This window comes from Terrapene carolina, unplaced genomic scaffold (genome assembly GCF_002925995.2).
Source record: "Terrapene carolina triunguis isolate 2854851 unplaced genomic scaffold, T_m_triunguis-2.0 Scaffold58, whole genome shotgun sequence".
NCBI classification, from domain to species: Eukaryota; Metazoa; Chordata; order Testudines; family Emydidae; genus Terrapene; species Terrapene triunguis.
This window is the reverse complement of record NW_020664409.1, coordinates 97328008-97341167: the sequence shown is the minus strand read 5'-3', so window position 1 is coordinate 97341167 and position 13160 is coordinate 97328008. Positions and strand designations below refer to the sequence as shown.

At 39.3% G+C, this 13160-nt stretch overlaps 1 protein-coding gene across 1 annotated transcript in view; it reads left to right on the top strand.

Moving 5' to 3' along the window:
- Positions 1–4687, top strand: part of ASAP1 (ArfGAP with SH3 domain, ankyrin repeat and PH domain 1) — a 288493-nt gene extending 283806 nt beyond the window's left edge. Inside the window, exon 30 of the mRNA XM_026659939.2 lies at positions 3721–4687. Within this exon, the coding sequence (XP_026515724.1) occupies positions 3721–3795 (75 nt within the window). The 3' untranslated portion in view covers positions 3796–4687. The remainder of the gene's footprint in view (positions 1–3720) is intronic.
- The last annotated feature ends 8473 nt before the right edge of the window (positions 4688–13160 follow it).

The window sequence follows — 13160 nt, the reverse complement described above, 5'->3', positions numbered from 1 at the left end:
AGATACTTCTGAAATGCAATATTTTGTTGCCTTTGGAATTCAGAAGCTTTCCACCAAATGAGGCAGTCTCAAATTTCCCCTCTTGACCCCTGCAAATCTTTCCATTTAAACACTGTGTGTATCTTTGTTGATAAATGATAAAATGTGGTTCTTGTCTGAATTCACCAGCAACATTAAGCTAGTTACAATAGTTGCTGTGAATATGATTGTTGTAATTAATCCCATGCACTGTTGGTTTCCCCTCCAAAATTACATGCAATTGATCAATTTTTGTCCTTACTCTGCAGTTTACCCTTATCTCACCCTCTGTCTTCCTCCGGGATCCCACTCCCCTGCTTCTCTGTTCCTGGACCTGATCCAATCTTCAATCTGTTGCTAACCTCACGGTTTCTCAAACCTAGCCTAAGGCCCAATCCTTCCTTCATCCTCTGCTAGCTTCCTCCCAAGCCCTAGTGAATCCTGCTTCCCGAGGCTGCAGCTGTAAGGAAGGGAAATGAGACAAATTTTACCAATAAAAATGCAATTCCGACTGCTGCACTGTCCCAGCAGGTGTTAGTGCACCAGTCCAGCTGCAGTGCTGTCCATAATGTCTCGGGTCTGGGCCAGACGCAGCGTTTCTTCTCGCTGATTACCACACTCAGGATTTCCTGTCAGAATTCAGACTCAGAACAAAGTATTAAAGGACTGTTGCCCAGATGGAAGGTGCTAAAACATTTTGCTTTTTTTAGTTTCTTTTCCTCACAGTGAGGAGGAAACAGTGGGGAAGGGAAACAGAGGTTCTTTTACAGTGCTAATGCAGGTAACTGCACTGCTACATATGGCTGTTCTCCCAATCTGTGTATAATTACATACAGTCAAAATAAAGATCAGTAAACAGTTGTGAAATCTCAGAAAATGGTCTGCTGGATGTCCACATAATCCTGAAATTTCAGATCTTGAAAATGGAATTTATCGAACTTGTCCATTATATTGTCTATCTGTCTGGACACACAGTTATAATTAGGCCAATAGATGTGCCTCATTAATTTGTATTGACAATGAATCACTGATAAATGGATAGATATGTTGTATGTCCTGTGAATGTCAGTAGTAACAATTCCATTCACATTGAAAAACAAGAGGATCTTATATGTTATCAATATGTCATGGGCCATCCATCTTGCAGATTTCTAATGCATTAATCACTTATGTGTCTTTGATTCAAAGCCAAACTAACAGTTTAATGGCTCTTTTGTCTTCGTGATTCCAACATCGAGTATTCACTTACAATATATGTGGAAACATTTCTTTTATCTGCTTTAATTTATTTATATTTGTTTATACATTCTTTTAAAAAAAAAAAAGAAATTACATTTCATATGCATTATTTAAAGGTGAAGACTGACAAAAGGAAATTTGGAGTTAAGGTTGCCATTCATTCTCTTTCATCAATGTATTTAGCTTTTGGATTGTAGGAAGCTAAAAACAATGGATAGTGCTAAAATAATGCCTAATTTTCAGAAATGTGTACCTAAGATTTTGTTTGCAAAAGATGCAGCTGCATGCACAATTGCAATTTCCCAGTGTGACACTTGCATCTATGTATGTCAATGCATCTTTTGCAAACAAAAATACCTATTTTTGTCAAAAAAACACTGAACAGTGTCTTTTTTTTTTAATTGAGCCCAGTATATTCTGCAGTCGATATGTAGGTATGACAAGGTGAACCAAGAAGAAATTGACACGTCATAGAAGTTAGATACGGAAAAGACCTATTATGTCATCTATTCCATCTCCCTAATAATGCAGGACTGTGCCTTAGGCAATTCAAATCTCTAGCAGAGATACTCTACCTAATTTGTGTAATGACATGGGAGCACTAATTTTTTTCTGAATTTATTATGGCTTTTCTGGACCATTCAGTTTGTAAACTTGATAACTCTTGATTTTGCCTATCTTCAGAGTGCGGAAATGGCTTGCAGGAACTCAGATATTGTGGCAGTGGTGTTATTACAGCAGCACTCAAAGGCCACAATTAGAATCAGGGTCCCATCTCTACTTCTCTTCAGAGGACAGGAATGAGTCCTGTAGATGTCAGGTACAAAAGGCAGAAAGTACGCTGATGATTTATGGAGTTTAAGGTGTGGTAACTACAATTTGAGGCTGGGAAGGTTACACTGAGACCTGCCCATTACCTGACTCCTTACTCAGTTATCCCTCCACATACACCCAAGTCAATCTAGCAAGACCCCAAAACAGCTGACAAACTCCAGAATTGTGGACCTCATCAGGGCTCCCAAGGCTGTGAATGAATCATCACCTTGTACTGCTGGGAAAGAGAAGGCTTTTGCTGGGGCCATGTGCCTCCAAAGTCTTAGCACCATTGGAGAGAGGTAGCCTCTGCTTGTCCCCTTGCCCTGTCTTTTGACACTGTTGGCAGTGGTTGCTGAGTCTCTCCTTCATGAAGGATGCTGGAACCTTCTTAAAAGGCCATTCCCCTGGGAAATTCCATGAAGGACTCTGAATCACCTGGTGCTTCTGGGATTGGGGGATAAGGGCTGTTGGGCCATTTGCTTCAAAGTCTGGGCTCCATAGGGGGTAACAATGGGCTCACCTATTGCCCCTCTCCATTTTGGTAACCTATAGAGCAGTGAGAGGCACATTACTATTCTGAAAACAGTGAACCAGAAGGTAAATCTTCAACCTAGAAAGAAGCATTAAGAGCTAGAAAAGCACTGACTGTATGATAAATCAAGGCATGCTGTTCTGATACTGTTAACTAGAGCTGGGCAAACTATGTGTAGTGGACAAATTATTTAGCTTTTCTCCAGTTTGTGAAATGTCCACACACAAGATAATGACTTATTCATGATTTGAAACTGCTTGGATACCTCTTTATGAATGTATATTATGCTATGGATTGATTGCAAACTGTTTCCCGTACAAATTTGGTGTGTGTGGTATGGTTGTTCCCCTCATTTCCAAGTTATTGAAATTTGTTGGATCGATCCTTTTGTAAACATGAGTGACAGACATCATTGATGCTCCAATTTGCTTGTGGGGTGGGGCCTTTATTACCTGCTCCTCTTCCATGTTTGGTATGTAATGCTTTGCTAGGATTTCTTCTACCCATCTCTGTAGAATTATTCCAGGTAACTTCCCATTTTTAGCAAACTTGTAGGTTTCTCTTTTGCTCTTCTCATCCACAGTCGGCTTCCTAGGGTAGGATAGTCCCAAGATTCCTCATTCTGGAGTGAGTTTGTAGCATTAATTCAGTTCTCTTACAAGATACAGTATAATTATAGGTTAATCTGACAGCCAAGAGAACCTCTCCTCTTTGTGTTTGGTTCAGTGGAATATGTGACTCTTCCAGATGTCCCATTCCAACTGTGATCCTTTTGTTCTAGTTCATTTAACTTGTCTCTCTATTTATCCCAGTTACAACAATGTTTGGTGGTGGTTATTGATCTCTTTACAAATCCAAATATTGTTGTAATCAAGGTAGACAGAGGATTATATTAATCCAAATAAAACAAAATATAACTCTGATGTCTATGTTTGACAGTGGAAGATATTGAAGAGTAACATACATCAAAATGTAGCTTCCTTGGCAAGGGTTTAGATGGCATGCTGTGAAATGTCCAAGAACCATCACCAGGCTTGTACTGATATGCACAAGGAACAGTGTTTTGTTATATGGAGTACGCGAGAAACCCACAATGTTTTTCTCCTTTGTTGCAGATTGGCCATGTCGAAGGACAGCCAGAGAGGAAAGGAGTCTTCCCGGTGTCCTTTGTGCACATTTTGTCAGATTAATAAAATTCAAAACTTGAGCATTGCACATCCTTCATGCAAGACAGGCTTTTTAGCCAAAGCTAACGACTGCTGCCTCCCTGTAATCCTGTGCACAATTGTATATATCGCTGCTGTTACAAAATAAGAATTCATTTAAGGTTCACCTCATGAGGTGAATTATATGTATTGTAAATATACTGTTATTCTGCCTTTGCCAGTATTATGGTAGCCTTGGAACCTGGCATGCCTTATTGGGTTTGCTGAAGCCATCCTTGGCATCTAGCACTTACATCTCTGTCTATGCTGTTAAAAATGTGTATCAACTGCCAGCTTTCCAAACATAGGTTTCCATCGACCATGTAACTTTGTAGAAATGACTGTTCCTAATAACTCAGTATTCTCAATTATATAATTAGCAGAGTTAAGATTCTGTTTTCAAAGTGAATGGTTTTGGCCCACTTAAAAACCAACCTACAATTAAGTGTACACAGTTTACAGCTATGAAGCCCACTTTGGTATTTATTAAAGAAAGTGTTCAGTTAAATGTAAATTTGAAAGCAAAAGAAATATTCACTGACTTTACAGAAAAGCAGTAGCATTTTATGGTGTGCATACAGCATTTCATGTTTATATTATGTGGACCTATGCCAAACTCTGATTGCATTTTCCCTGTGATATTACCTCACTTTAAGACAGTTACAAATTACTTCCATCTGAAAATTTATTTTGATAAAAATTAGTCATACTGTCTTTCCTTATATGTATGTGAAATTTGCTGAAGGTTTTTCACTGACTTTTTAGTAACCAAGGACTTCTAGAAAATATTACACTGTTTATATTACGCATGCATTTAAAACAGTGGTTCTCAACCTGTTTATCATTGTGGGCTGCATATGTGGCCCAAAATGTGTTACCTGGGCCGCAGGTTGAGAACCACAGTGGCCCCCCTCCCCCCAGACCCACTGCCTCCCGCCCAGAGACCCCTCCACGGAGTGGGGCCAGGAGTGGAGTCCTGGGCAGGGGGCCAGGTGGCAGGGACCCCACACCCTGCTGTGCAGAGCCGGGCAGTGCGCAGCCAGGTGGCTGGGCAGACAGGCAACAGCCTGGACCCCAAACCCATGGGGTAGCCCCCGGATCCCAGACCCCATGGGGTCGGCCTGTAGCCCTGGAGTCTGCAGGGCCGGGCAGCAGCTCCGGATCCAGAACTCTGCGGGGCCAGCCGGCAGCCCTGGACCCCAGACTGTACGGGGCCGGTCAGCAGCCCCGGACCCCTGCCATACAGGACTGGCCAGTGACGTCGACCCCGCCCAGGCCAGGCAGCCCGGACTCCGCCACGCTGGGCGGCCAGGCAGCCGGGAACCCAGACCCAGCCGCACGGCCCAGCATCCTTTAGCACACAGCTGGGCCGCAGCTGTGTGCTAATTGGGCCGCCTGCAGGTTGAGAACCACTGATTTAGAATCTTACTTGAAACCTGTCTTTGTACAGGAATAGTACTGTAGTCACATAGCTAAGTTGAAACAAAAGAACATTTTAATTTGATAACTATTCAGATTGAAATGTGAGCTTGCAACAGTATTTATTTATAGCTAATTGGCTCTCTTTGAAAATCACTTATTTAAAAAAAATGTCTTCCGCTTTGCTGAAGGTTATAATTAACGAGTGTAAAATTTTCTCAATGTTATTGTCTGGATAAATTTAAACTATTACAGTATAAAAAATTGTTTAGAAAATCAGAGTGAAAGGTTAACCTTTCATGCAGTTTGTCAGGCTATTAATTATAGAAACTAATCACTAGTATCAAGTTGTATATTAACTGTCTTCATTAAACTATCTTTGTATTTCATAGTCTTAACTCCAAGCACCAGCCAACAAACACATTACCATAAAATTAATTTCTAATAAGTCTTTGGAAGGATGCGTTTGACTTCTGGTAGCGTCAAAGTTGTTACAAAATTGCATTAGTGAAAAACACATTTCTTGCAGTTAATTCACTTAGTCTCCTTTTTTTCTAATCACAACATTTAATGTACTATTAAAAACCTTAATTTACTTCATTTTCTAGATCATTTTTAATTTTGGAACAGAATGAAATTGTTATTGTCTGTGATCAGATAACTGTATTGATCAGTTTCTATGATTTTCACATGCAGGACTGGTATTATATTGCTTAAAATGTTACTTTGGCAACAGTACATATTACTAATATTTTACAGCAGACAGTCTTGGCTACATAGGACGATTTTTCCTTTCATAAAAGCACAACTCAAAAAAACCTTCTGAAAGTTTTCATTTTTAGTGCAGGTTTTACAAGGCTGTAGTCAGTGAATATTTAATTCTATTTATATGGTTATGAAAACTTTAAATATCAAATAAACCTTGCATGAAAAAATATTCCAAAATATTTATCAACTGTTACTGGAAAGTGGTTTTTAAACTATTGCTTTATCAGTGTCATGACAAAAGTGTATTCAAAAGCAAATACACCGGTGAGTGAGCCTGCTCACATCTAATCCACAGTGTTATCAGTTTCAGTATTTCAGACTTGTACTGTTTTTTTATGGAAGGCAGTCAGGACTTGAGTTTATTTAGCATTCCATTTTATCCATTATACAATGTTTTAAGTTGCATTAAAGAAAGAAAAACTATTCACTTTTGTGGTCAAGTGTATTTTTAAGTGATCTCAAAATAATCTGGTAAAAGCTAACCATATAAGGAAAACCTAGACATGTAAAATGATGTAGAAGCAAATGTCTATTCTTTTGTACACTCTTTGCAGTAGTATACATAGGCATTGTTAAAATGAGATTAGTTCCATCAGGAACAAGAGTTCTGTTTGTTCTGGCTTATTGTGGGTCATAGGAAATCTAAACATACATTGTGTGTTATATTGATTGAGTTTAAGTACAATATTATATTTAAACTCAGTGAGCCACTATCTGCAATTTTGTACATGAAATAGTATTTGGAAAGTTTAGATCTTTATAGACAAATAGCTAATAATTAGTTTTTTTCCCTGGGATGGGGATGTTCTGCAAATGATGTCTTATTTTACTGTTGAACAGCAATTGCTATTTATTTTTTTATTACATAGTACATCAACATGTTGTATAGAAACCAGATTTGGTAGTGCCAGTAGTTAAAATTTTGACTTCTCATTTGAATGTTAAGATCAAACATCAGTACACTTGTCTATTCACATGTATTTAAATGTGACAGTTTTTGAGTACTGTATGTGTTAATTTCTACTTTTTTAATATTTAAAATTGCTTTGAAATAAATGTATTCAGTTGATCCCAGACATCTGAACAAGGCCCTTTTGTCAGTTGGAATCTCCTGTAGGAGGAAAGTCTACATCTCACATAGGTGGCTTTTGAGAGAGAACTTATTTTAAGCTATTGAGTAGAGAGCTGAATTATCAATATAAGTATTCTTTAAGTTGATAATACATGTATATGTGTAACCTATTTGTTAAATATGAATGCACTTAGTTTTATCCTAAAACTTTTAGCTACTATGTGCTAGTATCAAAATACACTCATTATTTCATGGGTGGAATTAAGCTTCTCTGATGGCCCCATCAGCTTCTGCAGAATAAAGTGTTAATATTTAAAAAAATGACTAGCCCTTCTGATTGTGAAGAAGAAATTCAAAACGTGCCCTAATAGAGTGCCATCTTTCTGTGGCTGCAGATAGACTGAAAGTTCATAGCTCTTTCAGAGATACTGGGTCACATTGATATCTGGAGCCCAGCAGTCATTTAAATTATTTTTAACTATTTCATAGCTGATTATTTTAGCAGGGAAACCCAACTACTATGGAACTTCTGGTGTGGTATCTATTTCCTCTCTCCCTTTAGAGTCTGTAATGCCCTGGGAAAGGTTCCCGTTAAACAGTACTGCAGTGATATTAGAGAGGTTTGGGCAGGGGGATGGAGGGGTTGCTAGGATTCAAAGGGAAGCAATTCGTTATGAATCCACAGTAAAGGTGACTTACAAAGGGGAAAAATCACTTTTCTTCCATCTATACAAAAGAATTGATTTTTTTTCTGCTTTTTTCCCCCCCAACCTGAGATATCAAATTTCTATTTTGTTGTTAGGTAAATTGGGTTGAGGCTGTATGGTAATTCCTGTGCTCCAATTATCCTAATAGTGGCCAGTAACTCGTTACTTCAGAGAAAGATGCAAGAACCTCTGCAGCAAGTAATTATGGGATAACCTGCTCATAGGAAAAAATTCCCTTCTAACCTTCAATAATGAGAGAGACTACACCTGGCAGGATAAGGATGCATCTCTTGCAAAATTTTTGTTCAATATTTACTATAACTCTGGACACTTTTTTGCTATGGAGATATACCTCTCTCATAGAACTGGAAGGGACCCTGAAAGGTCATCAAGTCCAGCCCCCTGCCTTCACTAGCAGGACCAAGTACTGATTTATATGTACAATATCTTTGCACTGTGCTAGACACTTGGTCTTACTGATGGCCTATATAAGACATTTCCTTTTAATAGCCTTGAATTGCTACTTCCCTGACCTGTTCACACAGTGGGGTTGACATTCTCTCATCCTTTAACTCAAAGGAAAGCAGTGTTTGACTCTTTCACAATGACTTGTGCTCCCTAATAGTTTGGGCTCTTGAGTTCAGTAGGTATTTTAACAAAATTTTAAACAGTCATAATTCTGTTATCCCTCCCATACCTTGGCAAAAACAAAACAAAACAGGGTCTGCCCAACATGACATTTCCAATGCAAGAACAGACAATTTTTGACAGATGGTGTAGAGGGTCTTTGAATCCTGCAGCAAAAAAGTACAGGCACTTTCTTGCTTAGAGCTCAGATTTTTAAGTAGGCCTGCCCTTTCCTTGCACAAGAGAGCTAATATTTTTTCACTGAAATTCCTCAGGCTGCTGTTCAGATTTGTATGATCTGCTTACCCTATTCAACACCAGCAAAGAAAATGGAAGCTTTAAGCTGAACCATGATTGGCTGATCAGTAGCAATCAGTGATTAGGTTCAGATGCTGAGCAGTAAGCCTGCTGTAAATATAGACTAAATCTAATCCTTAATATTTACTGTATTCACTTAAAGCCTATTGTACAGATTACCTACTGAAAGATAAAGGGTTAGAAGTTTGCAATTCAATATTGGAGGTTGTTCAGTAAGAAAATAAATCCTTCAAGCCACCTCCCCCAAAGTAGTCAGTCATATGCTACATTTCAAATGGCCTAGTTAGAACAAGAAGAAAGTAAGTATGGCCATGGAGTGTAGTCGAGGGAAAGCCCTCAACTGTTTAAAGACGTGCTCTGCATGTGCACAGTGAGCACTAATCATTCTTCAACTTCAGGAAACATGAATACTGTTAATTAGTGGATAGATATATCTAAGCCCTAACTAAAAATGCACTGACTACTTGGACACTAATTTGTGACATGTAAGTCTACTTAAAATACACCAACATTGTTATACTGCAAAACACTGGAGAGGCCCTGAGACTGCTTGGCCCTTGTTAGAATGTAAGGCCCATTAGATGCTGCAGGTTCAGGATACTGTAGAAGTTGCTAATATTGCACAAGTATAGGCTTAAAGCTTAAGTGTTGGCTAGTTCAAGATTTTGTTTCTAGAGTATGTGTGATAAGCACAGAGTTAGTGGGAATTTACACCAGTGGACTTTGGTGGTGACTTTAAGTTGAGATATTGAAGCTAAACATTAACACTTTGTAAACAGCTGTTAGTGTAATATTACTTCCTTGCACCTGTCACAAACAAGAAATTAGCTGAGTACTAATGCACAACTGGTTTAACACACATGATTACAGGACAAATGGCAGCTGGTCTAGGAACTACAAATTGACCAGAACCACCCTATTTCACTTAGGCTCATCAGTAAAGTTTGACTGCAAGCATTTTAAACTTGTCTGCATTTGTAGACAGTTTAGAAGATTCCATTTCTTATCAGATCAGCACCTACAAAACCTTAACTATTCTCCTGCCCCATCAGAAAAGCCCCCTTGCAAGACTAGGCAACAATCCCAGCTATAGCTTCCTAGCCAAGAGTGGAAGATTAGTCTAGCCACATGTGCCTATCTTTATCAAGTAGGCTTGTACCAACGGTGCATAAATTGGAGATTTAGGTTAATCTTTCACAGCGGTTAACTGTACTAGATCACAAGTAAAACTAAAGATGCTAGACTTATGCAAAATATCTTGTGTTAAGTTTATTCTAAGAACACCTAAGCCAGCAGACCCAAACTTGAGGGTCATGCCCTGCCCCCGCCCCAGGTGGATGCAGACAGGGGTAAGGGGGCCAGATCTGGGGCCAGGAGCCAGGGCTGCAGTGGGGGCTGGCAGCCAGGAGTGGGTCCACCCCCAGCCAGGAATGGAGCCATGCTACAATTGGGGACTGGGCCAGGAGTTGGGGAGGGTCTGGGTGGTGTTCCCTCCCCACCCCTTTGGGGGCTGGCCCGGACTCTGCCATACCACACATGCCCCAGATACTCCATATCCCCCCTAGGGGGCATGCCTCACACTTTGGGGACCTCTGACCTAAGCCATATTACACCCATTAGTGAGAACCATAGGCTGGACTTTAAGTAAGGAATATCAGTGATTAGAAGGGATACTAAAAGTGTTGCTTGTAAAGGTACAGTACTACCTTGTTAGGCTGGTTCAGTTTCTCTGGCATTTGACACTATAGGGGGGCAGGAGTAAGAGTTTGGCCTCGTCAAGATTAAAATTAAGGAAGACTTTTGAAAGAGAACCCTAAAGGATACTGTAGGGGGAAAACGTCAATTCATAGGTTCTAGGACTGGAAGGGACCTTGAGAGGTCACTGAGTCCAGTCCCCTGCCCTCATGGCAGGACCAAATACTGTCTAGACCATCCCTGATAGACATTTATCTAACCTACTCTTAAGTATCTCCAGAGATGGAGATTCCAGTGTTTAGGGAAAAGTTCCTGTCAGGGTGGTTAATGTCCAGCCTAAACCTCCCTTGCTGCAGTTTAAGCCCATTGCTTCTTGTTCTATCCTTAGAGACTAAGGTGAACAAGTTTTCTCCCTCCTCTTTATGACACCCTTTTAGATACCTGAAAACTGCTATCATGTCCCCTCTGTCTTCTCTTTTCCAAACTAAACAAACTCAATTCTTTCAGCCTTCCTTCATAGGTCATGTTCTCAAGACCTTTAATCATTCTTGTTGCTCTTCTCTGGACCCTCTCCAATTTCTCCACATCTTTTTTGAAATGCGGTGCCCAGAACTGGACACAATACTCCAGTTGAGGCCTAACCAGCGCAGAGTAACGTGGAAGAATGACTTCTCGTGTCTTGCTCACAACACACCTGTTAATACATCCCAGAATCATGTTTGCTTTTTTTGCAACAGTGTCATGCTGACTCATTTAGCTTGTGGTCCACTATAACCCCTAGATCCCTTTCTGCTGTACTCCTTCCTCGACAGTACTCTTAAAATTGCCCTAGGTTGTTCAGCGACAAAGTTATGTTTAAACTAGGACTGTTGATTAGTTACCATTAAATAGAATACCAATTAAAATATGTTGGATGTTTCTACATTTTCAAATATATTGATTTCTATTACAACACAATAGAAAGTGTACAGTGCTCACCTTATATTTTTATTACAAATATTTGCACTGTAAAAATTATTTTTTTCAATTCACTTCTTACAAATACTCACTTGCAATCTCTTCATCCTGAAAATGCAACTTACAAGTGTAGATTTTTGTTGTTCCATAACTGCAATCAAAAACACAACACTAAAATTTAGAGCCTACAAGTCCACTCAGTCCTACTTTTTGTTCAGCCAATTGTTAAAACCAACTTGTTTGTTTACATTTACAGGAGATACTGCTGACTGCTTCTTATTTACAATGTCACCTGAAAGCGAGAACAGGCATTTGCATGGCACTTTTGTAGCTGGCATTGCAAGGTATTTACCTGCCAGATATGCTAAACATTTGTATGCCCCTTCATGCTTCAGCCACCATTCCAGAGGACATGTTTCCCATGGTTTAAGAATCTGAAGTGCCTTCCAAAATCTGAGAGGGACAAGGTGTGGCACATGCTTTCAGATGTCTTAAAGGAGCAATACTCCAGGTGGAAACTACAGACCCCGAACCACAAAAAAAAAAAAAAAAAAGAAAACCTTCTCTGGTGGCATTTGACTCAGATGATGAAAATGAACATGCATCAGTCTGCTCTGCTTTCGATTGTTATTGAGCAGAACCCGTCATCAGCATGGACACGTCTTCTGGAATGGTGGTTGAAGCATGAAGGGATATATGAATTGTTAGCACATCTGGCACGTAAATATCTTGTGATGCCAGCTACAACAATGCCATCTGAACATCTGTTCTCACTTTTAGGTGACACTGTAAACAAGACATGGGCAGCATTATCTCCTGCAAATAATAACCAAATTTGTTTGGCTGAAGTAGGACTGAGTGGACTTGTAGGTTCTAAAGTTTCACATTGTTTTATTTTTGAATGTAGTTAATTTTTGGTACACAATTCTACATGTGCAAGTTCAACTTTCATGATAAAAAGATTGCACTACAGTACTTGCATTAGGTAAATTGAAAAATACTATATCTTGTTTCTTACACTGCAAGTATTTGTAATTAAAAATTAGGAAGTGAGCACTCTACGCTTTGTATTCTGTGTTGTAATTGAGATCAATACATTTGAAAATTTATAAAATCCAAATATTTAATAAATGGTATTCTATTGTTTAACAGTGCGATTAATCACAATTTTTTTTTAAATCAGCCCTAGTTTAAATCTAATCCTACCTTCCTTTTCATCTAGTGAAAGTTTACATGGCTGTTCATGGAAGCACTAACCACTAGAATCACATCCTAGTTCTTGCTACTGCTTCCCCCACAAGTAGATGCGAGCTTGCTTCTTGAGTGGAGAGCCCTTTACATAGAAGGTCCCTGAGGTTCACACTGGCTTGCTGGAGTGTTCTAAAGTAGCTGAGACTCCTGAAGCTGTGGCCACCTGTCAAGCCTACTTACGTAAATGCAAGTGGTAGTTTGACGCTGTCCTGAAGACCTGTTCAGATTGCCTTTGTGGTCTCCACAGCTGGAGAGTGGAGACATTTTTCTAGAAGCTTAAAATAAGGAAGGAGGCACCAAGCTGTGTCTCTCAAATGATTTCTTTATTAAACTAGATGCAGGCCTCTGAGATGAAGAGGCTTTTAATGTTCAAATAATGTTGCTGGCTCTGAACCAACCATAAAACAATCATCCCAATTCGGAGTTAAGCAAAACAAAAGTCCATCTCCAGTTAACCTTATTACATTAAAGGCATCTTTCAATTAAATTGGCTTTAAACAAAAAAAAAACAAAAAACAAAAAAAAAAAAACCCATT